The sequence below is a fragment of the Aythya fuligula genome, chromosome 1, assembly GCF_009819795.1.
Source record: "Aythya fuligula isolate bAytFul2 chromosome 1, bAytFul2.pri, whole genome shotgun sequence".
In the NCBI taxonomy this organism is placed as follows: domain Eukaryota; kingdom Metazoa; phylum Chordata; class Aves; order Anseriformes; family Anatidae; genus Aythya; species Aythya fuligula.
This window is the reverse complement of record NC_045559.1, coordinates 189084212-189104839: the sequence shown is the minus strand read 5'-3', so window position 1 is coordinate 189104839 and position 20628 is coordinate 189084212. Positions and strand designations below refer to the sequence as shown.

The 20628-nt window shown below is 46.8% G+C and overlaps 1 protein-coding gene across 2 annotated transcripts in view; it reads right to left on the bottom strand.

Annotated features, from left to right (window-relative positions):
• Positions 1-457: 457 nt before the first annotated feature.
• The window catches only part of ARHGAP20 (Rho GTPase activating protein 20), a 60170-nt gene continuing 39999 nt past the window's right edge, over positions 458-20628 (bottom strand). For both annotated transcript variants that reach the window (XM_032208168.1, XM_032208170.1), the window contains 8 exons: positions 17069-17135; positions 14942-15124; positions 9983-10161; positions 7441-7602; positions 6001-6110; positions 4838-5027; positions 3937-4048; positions 458-1588 (listed from right to left, as the gene is read on the bottom strand). In XM_032208168.1, coding sequence (XP_032064059.1) covers positions 525-1588; positions 3937-4048; positions 4838-5027; positions 6001-6110; positions 7441-7602; positions 9983-10161; positions 14942-15124; positions 17069-17135 — 2067 coding nt within the window. In that variant the 3' untranslated portion in view covers positions 458-524. The remainder of the gene's footprint in view (positions 1589-3936; positions 4049-4837; positions 5028-6000; positions 6111-7440; positions 7603-9982; positions 10162-14941; positions 15125-17068; positions 17136-20628) is intronic.

Here is a 20628-nt window from a genome sequence, read left to right as displayed (position 1 = left end):
ACATACCTCAGAAACGTACAGAAAACAATACACTTATTCCTTGGAGGACAGTGAAGGTAATACCTATCAGTTTCAGAACAGTAGTATAATACCACAGTTATGGATTCTACGCTGACTTTGCACGCTACATCAAAACCACAAAGGACCAGGACCCACATCCGCAAGGCTCAACACACAAGTGGTCAAGGGGGAGAGTCCCAGCAGGAACCCTGCTGCCTCGAGAGGCTCACAGAACAGGTCCCTTCTCTTAGCTCCTGGGACCTTATCAGATTTTTCAGGAGGTTTCTGTTTGCTTGCTTTTAGCAATTTTTGTTATTCTTACAATATTCTTGCAAAGCTTTATGTGGGAACATTAACAGTTTCCTAGAAAAAGAAAACCCACGAATTCAGGGACTGCTCAATTAAATTTGAGCAGCCTGGATATTAAACTTAAAATGAACACACACTAACACCAAAGGCATTTTCTGTATGGTGTTTATTTTAAGCGTTAAGATTCCTCCGCAAAAAAGCTTTGGTCAGTCTCTTCAAACTTTGGATTGCTGTAATGCTCTCCTAGACCTCCTCTTTGATCTTGGATCATGAAGTCTCTCTTTTCCTGTGACTTTCAGAGGTAATGGCTGAATGTCAGGCTTAATCAAGTAGCCGTCGACTCCTTCAGTAGGTTTCAGGGCTGCTGGCCTGCTGTTGGGCTCCACCAAGCCCCCCTCAGCCAGCGCCTCGGTAGGTTGTGGAGATGGTGGCACCCTGGTGGGTGTGACCAAATAGTCATCGGCCGCATCAGCGGCAGTCTCTTCGTGTTTCTTTACTGACTGAAAAGTGCTGATATCAAAAGGGGAGGAGGTTTCAGTTGGGGTAAACACAGATTGGTCTGAAAACTGAGAGAAAGCACTGTCCAGGGAGCTCATTGACGACACAGACGGAGATGTCCCAGGAGAAGACAGGCTAGAAGAGCTAAATCCTGAGCAAATATTTAATCCCTCTGGCGTTGGAGGCAGGAGGCAGTGGGACAAGTCTTTCTTTTCAACATTTTGGTTTGTGTTGTCACTTTTACCAACGTTAATCCCTATAATCAAGCTCTGATTGATAAGCTTTTGCCCTTCCATCTGCAATGACCGAAGCTGACGAAGATAGTCTTCGTCTTCGTGAGACAGGACAACGTCACAGCTGGCCTTGCGCGCTGCCTTCTCGTGACTGCCACCACTGTGGGTGAAGCTGGGGGCAAGGAGGCCGATCGCGGGCTCTGAGGAGCGCCTGTGTCTCCTCAAGGCTTTGAGGACACCTGAGGTAGCTGCTGAAGAGAAGCCCAATGCACCGGAGCAGAGAGACTCCTTCTCCGAGTTCTCTTGCGAGGAAAACTTACGGTGTACATCAACAGAAATCGTCAACTGTTTCGATTTGGTTTTACTTTGGATTTCATCCACCTCTGTCTGCTCCGAATCGCCGTCGCTCAGGGTGAAGACAGACTCCCTGCTCCTGTTGTCCTGATCCCGGTTCTTAATCCAGTCGCTGGAAGAGGAGTCGGCCTCATCGTTCGCCTCATTTTCCAGGCTGTCGTAGGACGAGTCGTTCAGGTGCAGGGAAGCCACATCTGCAGGGATAAACCAAGAGTTAGCATGGCAGCGACCCTGCTGACAGGCAGCTGCATTTTTCTTTTTTTTTTTTGCTAGTATCTTTTACTTTTAGGAGCATTTGTCAGTTAAAGTCTCTTCAAACAGCAATGTCAGTAATTTCAGAAATAAATACTGTCTAAATTTGGAAAGGAAAAACTGAATGAGTGCTAAGTAGCAGTTCAGTCAAGAAACACAGGATAATGGGACAAATAAGGGTGAAGTTTCTTTGTGTGTGTTTTTTTTTTTGAGTACTTCAGCAGTAAATAATCCAGCTGTGAACATTAATTTATATACAGAATATTAAATCAGCAATTTATTGAATGTTTCTTTTTGTTAGTGAAAACATCATTTAACCTTTCTTTCCCTCTTCTAGAAAGATGAAGAAAACAGGGCATACTTCATGCTTCTACGGTCTTCCAGAAATTACATTTTTAAGAGCAGCACTAGGAAAAAAGTTCCAGTCTCTGTTTAAACAGTCACCTCATCTCAACTGAGCTGTGCACACCTGCACCCTGCTCCATATATGCGGTAATTGGCATTACATCAAATCTCTTTTGCTCAGGGCGATGCTAAGCGGGGTTATCTCACACTGCAGCAGAGCTCACACATGGGCAGTTACCGTGCCTCAGTGCCTGCCTGAAAATTTGCTCAGCTACCGTAACCCACCGTGGGTCTGAGCTCTCGGTCCCAGCACAGCAAGTCAGCAGATCAGAGAATCACAGAAGGACTGAGGCTGGGGGGCACTGTCACAGGTCAGCTGGCCGTTTGCTGCCAGCCCTGCCCAAGCAGGGACACCCAGAGCAGGCTGCCCAGGACCACGTCCAGGCGGCTTTTGGAGCTCCCCAAGGAGGAGACCCCACAGCCTCTCTGGGGGTCACTGAGCAGAGCCTGGCTCCGGCCTCTCTGCACCCTCCCATCAGGGATTTAGGGACACGGATGAGATCCCCCTGAGCCTCCTCTTCTCCAGGCTGAGCAGCCCCAGCTCTCCCAGCCTCTCCTCACAGCTCCAGTGCCTTCATCATCCTGGTGGCCCTGCCTTGGGCTCTCTCCAGTGTGCCCAGGTCCCTCTGGTACTGGGGAGCCCAGAACTGGACCCAGCACTCCAGGTGTGGCCCCACCAGTGCTGAGGAGAAGGGAAGGATCACCTCCCTTGACCTGCTGGTGATATTTTGCCCAGTGCAGTGAAGAATACCATTTGCCTTCTTAGCAGCAAGGGCACATTGCTGGCTCATGTTCAGCTTGGTGTCCACCAGGACTCCCAGGTCCTCTTCTGCAGAGCTGCTTTCCAGCTGGGTGGCCCCCAGCATGTACATGTATTGGTGCCTGGGGTTGTTCCTCCCCAGCTGCAGGACTCCACACTTCTCCTTGCTGAACTTCATGAGGTTCTTGTAAGCCCTCCACTCCAGCCTGTCAAGGTCCCTCTGGATGACAGCAGGGCCTTCTGGTGAGTCAGCCACTCCCCTCAGTTTCATGTCATCCACGAATTTACTACGGGTGCACTCCACCCCACTGTCCAGATCATTAATGAAGATGTTAAACCAGGCTGGACCCCGTATTGCCCCCTGGGGTACTCCATTGATTACTGGAATGCAACCTGGCTGTTCAGCCCAATTCCACATTCTTCTACTCTTAGGGAATAGAAATGCATTCAGAGTAGAAGTAGAAATGCAGCTTTAGACATGTATTAAGGAGGACCTGAACTTCCAGTCAAAATCCATGTTACCACATTGCTAGAGAAAGGGGTATTAATGATATTCTGGAACATGCTGCATATCAGTCAACTACTCTGTTGGACAGTTTCAGTCCCCAGTTTTGTGACTTTTCTGTGCTAAAAGCAAAATCTGCCTGTCCCATTAAAAATCTGGAGAATCTCTCTCTTTTGATAATAAATAATGCTTTCAGCACTCATATAATGATGTGACAGGTGTATTATAACCATTGTTGATCAATGGCTTTCAAATATTCCGAGAAGACACATGCGGGGACACAAATTCTGTATTTGAGATGAAACCTTCTCCAGATTTCTTTCTTTCTTCCTTCCCTTCTTTCTTCCTCCCCTCCTTTCTTCCTTCTTTACATCCTTTCCTCCTTTCTCCCTAACACCCCCCATTTTTCAAACATTGTAGCTCAGATGACTGGAATAGGAACGGGGGATTATTTGGGACAGCACGTGGAGGTATGCTCTAGCTCTGTGGTAAGCTGAGTCACTATCACCAATACTTTGGGCAAGGTGAAGGAGACAGCAGCGGTATCTGGGAACACCATGTGAATCAATCTTTTGCCTGGCTGTGTTTAGCTGATGGGATCAAAACATTATCTGCATTACCTGAGCCATTTTCTCTCTTGCATGTCATCAGTATTTCTCCAAAGAGGGAGTTAATCTCCTCTCCAAAAATCCTGCAGCAATTCTCAGTGAGGAACTGCACCAGACTAGAAATCTGCAACAAAGCAACGGCAGAGAGACGTCCTGTCACTTCTTGCATTACTACATTCAGGGCAAACACACCATGCAGAGGAAGAAAATGAGCAACAGCCATCCATGAAGTACCCTGATTAACACAGTCTCAATGCAGAGGCTTACCCCAGACGACCTGTACCAGACCTCCCCATGGTGGGCCAGCCAGGGGCTCTTGCCATGAGCCATCCCGATGAGCTATCTCCCAGCACTCTGAGCCGGGGCATGAAGGGATGTGGCTCCATAGAAGGACAGAAGGAGCCAGGGAGAGCAAGGTAGCCTCTCCTGGGGTATCATCCCATCTCTCCTGTTATGCCCTGTCTCTAGAGTTGTTTTTACCACGTGTTTCCCACATCACATCAAGTTCCATCTTTTTCAGTAAAGGCAGATGACATTAATTCCCCACTATCTCCTTCCCTGCTACCTTTTGCAATCCTCTCCCCTACCCATATCCCTTTGTACCCTGGAATAGGGTCCAAATACTCCTGTCCTTCTTGCATATGGATCTTCCATTTTTCCTCTGTCCTGTTCAAGGCTATAACAACAGGAGATCTTTTGGGTGACAGAAGTCCTCTGCTAAAGCACTGGGTATCTCTTTTGATCTCTCTCCCCTTCTCCCAGGCAGATTATGAGAATGAATCGATGAATGTTTGTGGAACCGTGGTAAGAGGACAAGGATCTGAAGGGGTACTAACTATTTTCACATTTGTAAGCAACAGATTGTTTGAAGAGGAAGATGGTTATTTTTGCTTAGTACACTGCAGTCTCCTACCTTTTTTGTGAATTCACTTTCCATATCAGGAGTGGAGGAAACAGGAGGCCAGAGCAGGCTAGGTGCAATGCAGATAGCTAGATTAAATGCATTCATCTGGTTCTCTTCAGATCGCATTTCTATACCATGTAGTACACCAAAGATGTAACGTAGGAGAACAACGTTAGCTCTGGGGAGCTGCTCTATTAACCTGAAAGCATATACAAACATAATTCTTCAAATTAGTGACTGGAAAATACCAAAGCCTTGAAGATAACATTTTCCATAGATACACACAAGTCAAGACAATGAAAATACAGGAACAAGGTAACACGGTCCACTAATTGAAGCAGGTAGTGTGCTGATGGGGCGTTCTTGCTCAGCTGCTTGCCCTCATTATAACACATCTCTAAACAGTTTCCTGGGCTGCCACAAAATACCCTAACAGATAATTAAAATTACAGTCTGTCAGACTAATGAACCACATGCAATGCATGACATGAAACTGTGTTTCACTTAAGTTGCCTGATAGTTCTCTATTCAATTAACCAAGCAGTTCCATTGCCACTACCTACCATCGAGTTGCCATAGCCATGTATACACGTACAGAAGTATGTATGAGGTCAGCTAGTGTACAAAGCTCTGCTTCCCATGACAGAAACTTTGCCCACTTTCTGTTTTATATCACCTTCAAGTGTGTAGGATTCCCTTGCCACTATGCTCCAGTGTTTTATTTACAATCCCATCTTGGCTTCAAAATGGTCACTAAAATTTGAGATGAATGAGGGGGAAATACGAGGAACTGATTTCAGCTGCTCTGTCACCCAGCATGCCCAGGTTCCCTGTGGATGACTCTGGCTTTGGTACCTGGCAGAAATCCAGATCTTGGACAGCATATTTATAAGTATTATAAATATTTTATTAATAAAAAACAGTATTTCATTTATTTACTGGCATCCACAAAAGGCAGAAAAGCGTGACAAGAGAGTCATAAATTTGCCCCATACAGGCTCTCCCTTAAATATAAATGTGTGTTTGAATGCTCTGTTATATGCAAAGATATTTTTAGCATCTATTTAAAGTTGTGGGTTTTTAATTGCAGGTTGTAAATTGAGTGTTTGGGATTCTGCATTCTGGGATATAATTTTACAGGAAGAGAATACGGAGAATATAAGTAACTCTACCTTTGGATGCTTTTTATCTTCTCTTCGTTATTTCCTTGATCCATCACAGAGACCCACTTATCACAGAGCTGGGATGACAAAATGCTGCCTGGGATGTTGCGAAGAAAATCCTTATCCAGAGAAAAGAAGAAGAAAACGTGAACAGCTGTTCTGGAGTGTGGGAGGAAACAGGAATAATCTATGCAGATACAAGAAGATGTATCAGTAGGACAGCACTAGCTGACAAGCGTCTTGATCCACACAGCATCCAAAACCATCAGAAAATCATCTGAGATAAAGAAGTTCTTTGAATTATGCTGAAAGTGGATATTTTCCTGACTTGTCCTCACCCTTTCCTATCAAAATAGAGGTATTGGGATGCTTCATCTGCTATTGAACTAAAAAACAACACCTGCATTGGGGCCAGTTATTTCGATACAGTTTGTCTGCCTTTACTTATCACTTGAGTCCATCTGTAGCCCCTGTTTATTCTCCTCAGATGACAACCTTCAACCCCACCAGACCATAAGAACCCCAAGGCATCCCTGCCTGCCCCTCACTGAGCAGAGTCCTTTTTGATAATGGAGTATTTGTACCAGTCCGGGATAGTCTTCCTGTTCCTGTCTCCAAATACCTCAACTACTGGCAGGCAAACTGTTGCAGCTTGGGAAGAAGCCCAAATCCCAGCTTCCCCAACACATTAGGGTAAGAGAAGCCATGGTGTGCATGCATAACACATTTGCTCTCATGTGGTGACTGCCCTCATGCTCTTACAGGTGTGCCCTAAACCCACCAGCAGACACGCAGCAGTGTAAGTCTCACCCACGAAAACCTCTCATGTGGCAGCAAGAATGGTTTTCTGTGGTAAAACTATTCCCCCAAAGCAATGCTTGCTGGAGAATGGATATTACAAATTCTTTTAAGCTAAAAGCTATACATAAACAGATGTACTGTAATAAAATATGAAGAGAAATACACTCCTTGTGGCTGGTGTTCTGCTGGAGGTGTGCGATGCTTTTTTGCACAAGCAACATTGATTTTAACACACAAGTTTGTAAGAAAAGATAATCCATGGGAAAATTAACCGCAGTATTTCAGGCAACACTGTATGTTCACAAGGGCCTGTGGTGTAATGTGTTATTGATGAATAAAGAAACAGGGCTGCAAACTGGCCTTTCTAGGATTTCATTGACTTTAAGGAGAGATTAAGAGAGTTACAGGACCAGGATGTAACTGAGACCTCAGGAAAGCTGGCAGCAAAACAAGCTGACCGTTCCTCCTCCCCATCCTAATCCAGTGGCAGCTTCCCTCAGTGGCCCTCATGTTCATGTGCCAGCCCATTCTTAATTCAGCCTAACAACTCCCCTCTGGGCCTGGCCCTGGTGAAAAGCCCGACTTGTTTGTGCCCAGGATCTGTGCTGCTCTCACCCCAAAAGGGAGAAAGGAACGTTCTTCACGTACCTTAAACAAAGATGCTGTCACAAATATGGATTCACAGGCTAAGTCCACTTCGGCACCCGAATCGAGCTTCTCCTTGAGTTCTTTGCAGGTTTTTGCACTTCCAGAGCGTCTGAAAATACCCTCGGTGGAAGGACCTTCTTGGTAGAGGAGGGAAAGCATGTCCTAAACAAAATCAAAAGGCAGAGAGGCTTTCTCAGAGACATATTTTATTGTCCAGCACCACTGAAGTGTGGTTTTACCACTTTTGACACAGGCAAGAACCTCCGAGTCCTCAAAAAGCTCACAAGTTAAAGGCAAATCAAGGCTCACCCTCCAGGCTATGCCAAACTGCACAGCAAAGCTATGGTCCAGAGAAGGATTTTGGAAAATGTCCCTTCAAAAACACGGTGCCACCACTGAGGAGCACGAACCTTGTGAATGATCTCTTCCAGGATTTGTACAAGTTTTAGCCAAGTCACTGAAATAAATAAACACTGTGGTATGGGAAAAGGCTACGTGTGCCTAACGCAGTGCCCTTTGCAGGAAGACAAAAAATCCTCCCCACTTGTCAGTGTGCTTGGTATGAGCACTGACCAGAGAGGAAGACTCCTGTTCCAACTTATCAGCCTGAGGTCTGGAGAAAGGAGATGTTATCCAAGCTGGAAAGTGCTTCTTTTGTTAATATCCATCCGCACTTCCACATCAGAGCTGGATTTTGCAAGCAGCTCAGGGGAAACAAGTAGATTTCAGCTTCTAAAATAACACGAGGGCCTGCTTTCTTCTGCTAAATAAGAGAGGAAAATGAGCAGAAGAGAAGATGACAGAGTTTTTCCCGGCTGTTTCATTCTCTGCAGCCTCGTCTGGGGTGCCTCTCAGACACGCTGATCACTTCTCTGCAGCCGTGTTCCGAGCAAGGTAGGATTTGTCAGGTTTGTCTCTTTTGAGGGAAAACGCATGCAGACAGCCTCTGAATGATGTGCAGGCACGCAGTGCTCTGAGGACCAACTTATCAAAAGGGATGGTGGGAGAAGTGTTTGCCTGAACAAACACTTTAAATTTTATTTTTTTTTTGAATAGAATGCCCACAAAATAAAACGGGGAAGGTCCTCGTACAGTAATTAACCCAAAACACATGAATGAAGCTACAGGTGTAAGACAATTTGGTGTAGCGATGCCTAAAAGAGAGCTCTTCAGCTGTGAAAGTGAGCGCAGGGCTTTGCAGCAGGGCTACTGAACACGCCTGCAGCATTCAGCCCTGATGTTTCTCTTCTCTTGCAGGTGTAGCCCACACAGTACCTTGGATGCAGTTTTCCATTCTCCAGAGACGCATGAGAAATCAAAAGCGAGTTGTATTTTGGGCATAAACACAGTGTGTTAAGATTCAAACCACGAAGTCTACCAAGCTCTGATGCTATACTTAGTAACTTAGATATGTTAGATGTAACTTAGATATAAATTTCTGAATATTTATGTTTTGGAAAAATTTCCAAAATGCAGCACTGGCTCCTCTCTTAGACGGAGGAAAAGAGAGACCAGATTCTTACTGAGCCCATCTCTGGCAGGCTTACTTAAATAACCTAAATGATAAAAATGTACAATTCCCCCTTGAAAGGAACTAAAACCCAATGCTATTACAAGACTCAAAAAGTCCTGGTATGATTCACTATTTGGGCTATGATGAAGCATCAAGCACAAGCTTTGGAGACAAACCATCTGTTACTACAAACTGATGTAACCCCACTGATTTCAGTGGGGTTCTGGCGAGCTGTGCCAGCTGGGAGGCAGCCTGCTAAGAGGAAGGGCCCAGTCCTGCAGGGATCATGGTGGGCGCTCTTCACTCCCCCTCCACAAACACTTCAATTACTGCATTAATAACAGGGCAGTCCTCAGGACACCCTCATGACCAAAAAAACGCTACACATCTGCCTTAATTGTGCCTAGGATGGGCTCTGGGATGTTTCTGCTGTCCCTGGACTGGGTGGAGAGGGAGTTTTGGGCACCCACAGCACGAGCACTTGCTTGACACAGGGTGAAAAGATGCTGAGGAGTTCCTGAAGCCTCCAGCTATGCCAAGTGTTTTTGCAGTGGCGATGCCAGATCAAAAATGAGGACCCAGAGTGCTGGGATGCCTCCAAGAAAGGCTCTGAAGCTGCCTGCTTAAGGGCAGGAGGCATTTCTATACAAGCATGGGCTGCCTGCAGTGGGCAGCAGGCACAACCTGATTGGAGTTAGGGGTTTTACAGAGACTTTGGGAGTGGTTTAAGAAATGTGCATGAGCATGGTGTGTACTTACAGAGTGTGAGTGAGGATTAGGGAGCTGTAAGGAAGCTGTAAGGAAGCAACAGCCTGGAGGAGTTGGCCCATCACACACTTCTCAGGCTGCCTGGTACCGACCAGGGCTGATCACAGCGTATGTTAAAAACCCAAGTTCTTGCTGGGAAGCATAAATGAGGCTTCCTTCTGTTTGCTCTGCTCAAGTAGTTTCAGTGTCCCATTTAACAGCATCCCCATGTTCTCAAAGAAATTCCACCACTATAAGACCAGCCCCGAGCCTGGGACTCACCAAGAGAGGTTTGGGCAGGTTGTCATCCTCACAGATGGCTGTTAGCAAGAGGCCAAAGAGCTTCCCAGGAGCAGCAGATGTTGAGGAGAGGGGCACGTTGTCCAAGTGAGTGCCTGGGCCACGCCAAAAAGCCCAGTTTATGATAGATCTTTTCCTTTTAAACGACTTTTGGCTCAAGTCTGGGAAAAGAGAGAGGCGTTTATTAGAAGAAATGCATTTCAATCCTAATTCCAGTGTTTGTTTTGCCGTGGCTACTATGGTTTCAAAGGAAAAAATGACACGAACCAAACCAACTCCTTGGCACCCGGCTCAGCCTAATCCCCCACGTGCATACCTGTGCGTGTGTGCATGTGGAGACTGTGCTGCCCTACCCACACTCTGAAGAGGCTCACCAAGACCTGCACTGCACGGCTCCAGCATGGCTCCAGCACCTCCCCTCAGTGCAGGATGGTGAACCTCAGCCCGGCGGCTTCCCATGGAGGTGTGGGCCGCAGACCTTGTCTGGTAAAAATGGGTAAATAAACACCACGGCCCTCACCTTGGCTGACCATCCGGAGGCGTCCTAGGTCTGCTGGCAATGCGGGAGATGCTCTCCACAAGTAACACCAGAGAATGACAGAATCACAGAATGTCTAGGTTGGAAGAGACCTCAAGATCATCAAGTCCAACCTCTGACCTAACACTAACCAGTCCCCACTAACCCATATCCCTAAGCTCTACATCTAAACGTCTTTTAAAGACCTCCAGGGATGGTGACTCCACCACTTCCCTGGGCAGCCCGTTCCAATGCCTCACAACCCTTTCGGTAACAAAGTTCTTCCTAATATCCAACCCAAACCTCCTCTTGGGGCATCTTTAGCCCGTTCCCCCTCACCGACTGGGTGAGATGTTGTCAGGCTATGAGAAGCTGCCACCTTTGCTCTCCTCTCTGCAGAAGCAGCGTGTCCTCACTGACCACGGCTCAGGGATGCTGCCTGCCCTTTGATCAACGCCTTCCAGATGGCATTTCAGCACGCTGCCAGCATGCCGATGGGCTCCATTGGTCTTCATTTATTTTAATGCATTTCAGGAGACAGCTAAAGAGCACCGCTAATTGAAGCCCTTGTTTGCAGTGCATGAAGAAGGAAATAGTGATGTTAAGACCCAGAGGTTTTTAACGTGACCTCTCTCAACATCCGTGAGTTAAATGCTTCTTAAAAGCACGGGCTACTGTTCAAGGGGAGCTGACACCATTTCCAATGGACGTGCTAAGTGGGAAAAACTTATTCCAACATGTTTTTCCTTTTCTAGACGTCTTCAAAGCCACTCAGCTTCGATTTAGTAGCTCACCCACCCTATGCACCTTGCTATCAGCTGGTTCTTTCACCGGGTCAAACATTCAGCTTTCTGCTGCTGTGGAGGGCAGAGGGTAGAAGCAAGGCTTGCAGAAGCATGGACTGCAGTATAAGACCACATTTTTTTTCTCCTGTACTTCATTTCATGCATTTTTTAGCCCCAATAGTGATTTTCTGTTATACATCATTCCATTCTGGAGGATCATGCTCCCTTCGGGAATGGGTGGAAGTCTTTTCACTAGCGGTTTACGGGATGAAAAGTTACAGTTTAATGCAAAATGTGAGCATATGAATGCTAAAGCCCGATGAAAAATTCTTTTCATAAAAAGTAACGAGGACATACATTTTAAGCAGTCCAAAGCTCCATGAAATATCAGCTTGGCAATGTCTGAGGCTTTCCTTGACACGTCTTTTTTTGGGAGAACATAACGAAGAAAAACTTTCAAAACAACATTTTTTCTTTCGGATGAGCAGGACATGAGCATGTGACTGTGCCTCTTGCAGTTCTAGTCACCCAGTCACAAATACATTTTGATGTTTTTTTTTGTTTGTTTGTTTGTTTGTTTTTTTTCTGGTAGACCTGTAGATCTAGCAGGAGTAAAAATTAAGGAGAGATCCTATTTTGGAGACAAAGGAATAGCAGAAATAACAAGGAAAAAAGTCTTAAAGACCTTAAGTCTCTCACTGTTTGCTCCACTCCTGAAAGCCAAAGCCCAAACGGACAAGGTGACCGAGGGGAAACTGCTTGAATGCAGTTCTCCTGGGGCAGGAGGAAAATCTTGAGTGGTGGTCTTCAACAAACCAGGATGCAAACCAACAACTAATGCACAGCAGCGAAATGCCACCTCGCTCACAAAATCAACACTCACCAATAACAGAGCTCATGTGTTTCCTATCCCTGCTTCGAAGAGGTTTGAGAAGTGTCAGGGCAAAGAAGAGATGGGAAAGGGAGGACGTGCACTTTCTTTTCTTGAACCTGTGCGAAGTTACACTGGGTGCCCAGCCTCCTCTCAGCCCAGACAGATGCACAACTTCCACAGGGAAATGCCAGCGCTGCACCCCAGGCCTGGCTATGGGGGATAATTCCCAGCCCAGAATCAGAAGAAAAAAAAACACTACTTTGGTTGCAGATCCTGCTCAGAGCTCACAACAACAGCCATCTGCCTAGGGATCAATTCTACTCGTATTTTATATGAGGGAATTTAGTCCATTCATTGTAGTGTCTCAGCCACTCAAGTGCCATTTCCTCTGCCTATAGACTGAAACTTCCCAAGAAAACCTCAGATCTCTTCAAAAACCCAGCAGCCTTTCTGACCAAATCCCTTTCAAACAGAAAATCCCTTTTCAAGCAGAAAGGGATTTTCTTTCAAAGACCTCCTTTCTGTATTGAGACCACCTTGCTTACATTTTGCTTTCTCTTCTAACAGACGATTAAATAACAATTTGGATGGCAGATGAGCCACTGAGAGCAGTCAGTTCCTTCAAGTCAAACCGCAGGCGTCAGCTGAGAGCCTTGCTGGAGGTGCTGCTCAATCTCGGTTTCCAGGTTTTATCACATTTTAAGGAAAAATCAACAGAATTATCTCAGGGCTCAGGTAAGTCCCACCACCAGAACAGCAATCACTGCTTGAGGAGGAGGTACGGCCTCTTGTCCCAGGCTGGATTTCCATGGAGGGATGGAGGGAGGGTTACACGGCAGGTGGGCAGCAAAGCGTGGGCTCCCAGACCCTTCTCCCTGCGAGCTGCCCTGCACGTGGTGCTGTGCCTGGTGGTCCCCAACAACACCACAGCTCCTGGCTCGCTGATCAGAAGACAAGCCCCAAACCAGATCACAGCCCTGGCTTGCAGGCGGGTACCCTTCTCCATTTTCCCAAACCAAAACAGGTGAGCAGGAGGCGTGAAGAGCACACGAGCAGCAAAACAATCTGCTTTGCAAGCAGCCAGCCCTATGCATCACTCGGAAAGGTTCTGCCAGCCAAGGATGAAAGCAGAAAAAGCCTCTCCTCCTCCTGTGTATCCCATCCCTGAGCACAACTCGCAGCCTGCCCCAGGCGTCTGCTGCCCCACGCCAGCCCGGCCTCCCCTCCCGCGGCTCGCAGGGCGCTGCTGACAACACATCTGTGCTGGGGCTTTACGGGGCTGATTTGCATTCCTATTTTCTCTTGCCAGTCAATGTCAGCTGCCAAGCGGGGCCTGTAAACCTAATTACACCCCTTCGCTAGATTGCCTCACTCTTGAAATATGCCGTGAAGTAATATACGATACAAATTACCAGGGAGGGGGGGGATGAAGGAGCATGGAAAGGAAATTAATTTATATAAAATGCAATCAATTTCCCGAATAATTTGTAATAGGCACTGATATAACCTTGCTATATTTAATTTCTAAAAACATTACAAATGGATTCTACTCGTACATTGTGGGAGATCTTGGCTATTGGGGCTTGCATAGGATAATGAAGTGTGCTTTTTATTAGTGTACAGTCATTAATGGTGAGCTAGGGCAGAGCTCCTAATTAAGCTTAGTGTGATAGCGTGTTAAGCAAAAATAAAAACACATCATGGGATGCATCCTCATCGTACAGAGTTTGTAGTCTAATGCCCCAGTCTTGTCAAGATCTACTCATCTGTTTTCATAGAATCACAGAATGATTTGGGTTGGAAGGGACCTTAAAGACTGTCTAACTCCAACCCCCTGCCATGGGCAGGGACACCTCCCACCAGCCCAGGTTGCCCAAAGACCCATCCAGCCTGGCCTTGAACACTGCCAGGGGTGGGGCATCCACAGCTTCTCTGGGAAACCTGTGCCAGGGCCTCACCACCCTCTGAGGGAAGAATTTCCTCCTTATACCTTACCTAAATCTCCCCTCTTTTAGTTTAAAACCATTCCCTCTTGTCTTGTCATTGTCTGCCCGAGCAAAAAGTTGCTCTCCATCTCTTTTTATACGATGGAGAGTTCATGTTTTACTCACGAGCAGTGAGTAGTCACTGTGTCATTGACAACAGAGTGCAAAACAGAGAGCAGGTGCTCATATTTTTGCAGGATCAAGGCCAAAGAAAGGAGAAAATATTACTATCTTCATTTTACTAAGGGAGAACTGAAATAAAGAAGTTGTATTTGCTCACTTTGTCTAGGTTCTCAAATTCATGCCCAGGCTGTGCCATGTGAGGGGTCCTGCTGAGGGAGGTGGGTGCTTGTTTAGCACCTTGTTCAGATAAAGGATGTTGCCAAGTGTTGTATGGGAATTCTGTGCCAAAGTGAAGCCTTGACAGTGAACCATTGAACCACCCTGCCTTGCTACAGAGCACAGCGAGGGCTGCAGGGAGAAGCCCAGCTAATAGACTTCAAAAAAAACTGCAGGGGTGAGATTTTGTCTTTCTTTTGTAGGTTTTAGAGCAACCCCTTGACAGGCGGCTTGTCAAAATGTAACTTACAAAAACGGCACACATACAGCAGCACGCTCAGATCACAGAGAGCTACACAGCAGAATCCCCGTGCAGCTGGAGCCAACATCTGCCCGCTCCTCTTCGCCTCCCACCCCTGTCCCAGCGCGTTGGCATCCCGCAGCAGAGCCAGGACGTGGGCAGGCTGTGGAGGAAGGATGCTGGCAGGCAGGGCGACGTACCGTGCAGCGGCGGGCTCTCGGCCAGGCGGCTGGGCTTCAGCACGAACTGGCACTGCAGCTCCTGGGGCAGCTGCTCCGTCAGGAAGGATCCCTGGAGCTGCCGGGGGCAGGCACAGTGCTTCGACCCGTGGGGCATCGCGTCGCGAATGTGGCTGATCTTAATGCCAAAGGGGTACTCGTGGCCTGTGCAGAGAGAAGTTGTCATTGTCTGGGGTTGGATTGGCTGGAGACTTGCAAAACTCACATCTATCTCAGAGGAAAAGCAGATTTTGCATGCTGGCCAGCAGCAATTTTTTGGTAACCTCAGAACTGATGCTTTTCTGCATATTTACACTGGCACAAATCACATACTGGCTGATACGAAGTTACTGCGTTCAGGGTAGCTAGACAGATGTGAAAGGAGACTCAGGCCTGTTACAGCTGTATCACATAAAGGCCGGTCAGAAAAATACAAGTGACTATTTCTGCAATCAGCGTTCATTCTTTCGACCACTTTACTCGCACTGCTCCAAGTTCAGGTACTCGCTTCTCACACGGTTCTGGCAAGAAATGCGATTTTGGGAGCAGTCGCCTGTCAAATTTTTGCTGAGCCCGCAAAACCAACAAAATCCAGAGTGGAAGTGATCTCCCCTGCCTCTCCGTGGTAAGTGCAAGCACCTTCGGTGCAGCCAAAAGAGGCACAATCACGGTTCCTGCCTGAGGCTGGGGCAGGAAGGAAGCGTTCATCACGGGGCTGAGGCAGACGAGCTGCAGGCTGCACTACCCAGCATCTCCAGGGACTACAGAGAGGTAATTCATTCCAGGGGGAGCTTTCAAAAATGCCAGCAGAAAGATAGTTTTGTGGACCTGTCCAAGGATGGGGCAGTTGAAACATATTAAATCTGAAGCTGGGAAGTTTTAGTTAGCTTGCACTTCGACTTGAATGCTGCTAGTGGAAGAAACAACGTTTGGCATTCGAGGTGGAGTGAAACTGAAGCAGAGCTGAATGCTGCCTCTGATGCACACCTATGCTAAAAGCCGGCCTCATGTGATAAACCTTTGTGTAAATATCAGGAGCAGCATAATTTTGCTGTCAGATTCTTCTTTTCCAAAGGCTGTACACTGAATTTGCAGTGAAAGGGTCAGTTGGCTAAAAAGGGTCTTCCCCATTTCCGAACTCTCTGGTTCTGCATTCAAAACCCCAGCTGTGATTTTATCAGACTGAGCTACACAGAACAGTCTAAAAGTCAAAGTCTGGTACGTTTCAAAGACAAACCAGCTTGCAGTGTCTATAAGGTGTGCAGGTTAGACATTTTATAAATATTAATGTTGTCTGACTCCAGCAAAGCATTTGTAGTTGAGGCTGCTTTGAGAAGGAATGCTAAGATTTACCAGGGTTAGATTTGCAGGAGGAAAACAGAAAATCCACATATTTTTCCTGTTCTAATCGTCTGTGAACTCTTACCTAGCATGAGTAATGCGGGCTTCTATGGGGCAGGGTTCTTAATAATGGGAAGGGATTTATTCTCGGTGAACCACGGGCCAAAATTAAATCACCCCATCCCATCACTTCTCAGCTTTGAGTTGATTCCTGGCGAGGGAATGTTTTCAAAACCATTTGAGAAAGCGAATAAGCAACAGTTTGCTCCTAGTCAGAGGGGAGCTGTCAGCCAGGAAGGGAAACACAGGGCTGGAAAGTGCTTCTTGAGTTGTGGAAGCAGGGAATGTTTCTCAAAACTCTGCCGAGTTGTGCTGAGGAGGGGGGCAGAGTAAACAACGCTATGGAAATGGAGGAAGAAATACAGTAGAGCTGGAGCAGCTCCAGGGAAGGAGGAGGGGGAGTGGAGAGGCTGGATCTGTACAAAGACGGAGGCTCACGCAGCTGAAAACAGCAAAAACGGTGCAGGAATAAATGAACTTTTTCCAGTGAATATGGCACAACCAGACCCAACTGCTCTTCTAAACAAAAGATCAGCATCTGACTAGCTCACAAAATAGGCAAACTTGCATGACGGGGAAGTAAGAGGAAAAACGGGGGAAAAAAATAAAGAGGAAGCTTCACGTCAGTATTCTCTGCATTTCTTGCTTCCTTCAGCACTAAAAACTAATGAATGAACACTGAAAAATAAAATCATGCCAACAGCTTACCAATAAGAGGGTACGGAGCATCTTCTCTTCCTGAAATCACCCACAGCTTATAGTCTTTTTCAGAGCCCTGTGAAGGCAGAATTAAGAATAAGTTTCCCAGCCATTACCAATAGCTTTGTGTTAGGTTTATCACAACACGATACCCTGCACCCTGCCACCAGCACCAACGGGGAGCCCTGCTTACTTTCACGGTGCCCAAATTTGCCACCATCCAGGTTTCTGAATTCTGTCGCTTGCAATGCAGTGTGAGCAGCACTGGTCCATCTCTGAGCTGTGAGGGTGGCCAGAACCCATCCTTTCTAAAACACTGAGCAGCTTCCTATGGGGGTTTTCTCTTTTGGTAGGAAAAGGGGATGATTTGCCCCAGTTCTTGGCACTACTCCTGGATGCAGAGGGGTTGAGGTCGCAGCCTGCCAGGACTCAGGATTGCTTTTGAGGCCTCACCAACACATAAGCCATGCTGTCGGTGAGTCAGTCCCCAGCCCATGTGCCTCCCTGCGACCAGGAGGATGCAGATGAGGCAACCTCCAGCCCAGAAGTGACAGCTCTGATCATCCTGAGGGGTTACGGATAAGCAGGATGAGGCAGAGGACTGATGTGGAGCACATGATTTAGGTTGGAAAATGAGGAGACATTTCTGCTCAGAAAGAGCAGTCAGGCACTGGGACGGGTTGCCCAGGGAGGTGGTGGAGTCACCGTCCCTGGGGGTGTTCAAGGAGAGGTTGGACGTGGTGCTTGGGGACATGGGTTAGTGGGTGATGGTGGTAGGGGGATTGTTGGACCAGGTGATCTTGGAGGGCTTTTCCAACCTTAGTGATTCTGTGATTCTATGTGGAGGACAGCTCACATGAGCTAAGATGACCCTTCAGCTCCACCCTGAGGATCAGGGCAATCGTGATGTGCCCTGGCACACAGATGCCACCAGCCTCTCACCTGAGACGTCTGCTCCAATATTTCCCCAGCTTCTCTACATCCCCTGCGAGCAGGACGAGCTCAGCCTCACCAGTGAAGAGCATCCCACGCTGCACGTGGGAGAACGGGACGGGGCAGGAGCCCTTTCACCTGCAACCAAGCACCCACCACTGGGGCCAAGGCAAGAATGGCATCCAAGGGACTCCTGTAACTCAATGCTGTCCCAAAACAGCCTCGCTGGCCCTTTGATGCATTGTTTTGTGTTCAAGGACTTGGGAGTGTTGTGTGGTGCTTTAAGGCTGCTGAACCCTCTTTTAAAATTCACCACGGAGAGGATAAATCTACATCAAAGGAGACAATTTCCAGAGGATCGGAGAATGTGAGCAACTTTGGGAAAAGCCCTGAAAAACTGCTGATTGGAAAGCAAATCCTAAATACTGCCTTGAGCACAGGTATACAAGAGCACGTTGCAGTTTAACTGAAGGAGGAGAATGGCGTATTACTTCAGATATGACAAATAGAGATAGAAAGAATGACATTTAATATAAACCCCTCTCGGGACAAAGAGTAACAGCGTGTGGATAAATACACATGTGGAAAGTGATCTCTTACACCTTAAATCCCTTTTCAGCAACACTGCTACGACAGGGTAATTAAAGGCCAAATTTTTCTGGCTACAAAAGGTGATAAATACCTAGCACTGGTATTTATTTAGCTCTAAAATTAAACCCTACCTCCTTTTAAACAGATTTGCCTACTATCTTGCATTGTCTGGCTCTTTACCCAGTGTTCCCAGAGCTCTTGAGGCTCTGCTTGGCGCACGCACCTGGTGTAATGCTGATATGCCCTCTAAAATAAAGCCTTTGCAGTTTGCTCGCTGACTGACAGAGCTTTCTGGGCCATATTAGCACTGCTGTAAAGTTAGCTAGCAGGAGGCAAAAGGAAAATAAATAGGCTTTAGAGACATCTCTGGAGCCTCAGGGCAAGCCGCCAGGAGCAAATAAATACAGCTGAGGAGCACAGGAAAAGGTATTTACTTTTCCTTTTAAATGTATATGGCAAAGGGTTAGTGGCTGTGAAGGGGAGGCAGGGGAAGGTGAAGAGCTAGGCAGTGCGGTTTCAGGAGGCAGCCTGCTCATCTCCCAGCTGCAAATGTTGTCCTTTATGGGCTTTGTGAGGCCATTTGTCAGTATGAATGTGGCAGCCCCAGAAAAATCAGCAAGTGGATATGCAAGTACGGAGCTGGGAAACCCAAGGTCCTTCTTTCTGCTCCCCTTGATCATTTGGAAGAGAGGCTCGATGCCATTTTGCAAGAACTAGTTGTCGTTTTACCAGAGAAACCATGGAGGGAAAAACCCTGACGCAATAAAACAGAGTGAACTCAGCAAAAGTAACAGCCCCATTAATCACCCAACATGTGAAATGTAGTTTTTATAATTGCCATCGAAAAGTCATAGAGCTCCTTTCAAGTGGTTCTCTCTGGACATAAAAAAAACCCTTGAGACGGTGCCTAAGGAAAAGCTCCCTCGCAGTTAGAGAAATCCTTGGAGGGGGCTGGGTGTTTGATTGATACACAGGCTACAGCTTAATTTATTTAGCTTGTCTGACTCTACTGCTAATCTTGTGATCTGTCTCTAATGAAAAAGGCTTTATGCTGTGAAGACGCAGTGAAAAAATGTAGTATATTATTAGGGCAAACAATTCAGCGGGCAAGATTTTACATCTTTCAGACGGCTTTCATTTTTTTCTCGCTCTAAATGAAAACGTGAAGAGGAGGAAAGGCTTGAGAACACGTAGCTGAAACCGAACCAGCTCCTCCTCCTGCTCACCTCAAACAAAATGTTCTTTTTTGATACTACCATTTTCCTGATTTTTCCAGACATGAAATGAGGAAGTGCAAATGATACCCATACAACAGGTAAAAACGAAACATCCTAATAAAGACTTGCAGTTGTAACATAGCCCAGTCTCTTGATTTTGGGTGCAGACTGTGGGAGACAATGGGCTTGATTTTAACTCACATCGTGTCTTCTTCACCTCTGTCACCTCCAGAGCTACCTTAACCGGACAGACTACAGGATCTTGAGCTGGGGCCACAGCCCTGGTGTAAATGGGATGTCAGAGCCAGAAAAAGATGGGATGGAAATTGCTGTGCCCAGGAAACACCAAACTAGAAGAATAAGCCTCTGGATGCACTAAAAACCTGTATAAATCAGGGATAATGCATGCTAGGGCAGGTAAATTCTGAGGCTACTAGAACTTTGGCTGGGGGTCCCTGGAAGCCTCAGGGAAGCACAAGAGTGGCTCTGGGTCAGACTTGTCAGGATCCTTGCATCTAGATGAACATATGCATCCAGACCAACACATTTAAAAATATCGTTACCCAAACAGGAGACTGACAGGCCAGTCAAAAACCTGCCATCCAGGAGCTTCTATGACCATCAGCGTTGGTTAGAGTCACATTGCAAAACAATGGGAGAAAAGGAGTCAGAATTCTTGCCCCTGACACTGATTCCTGGCAACACCTGAGGCACTTCCTTCTCTGGTTTAGAGAAAAGGGAGCCAGATCAGACACTACTGGATCTCCTGGGGATAGCTGCATCTACTCAGAGCACTATTCTGAGGTATCTTAGGTATCCTGGGAAGAC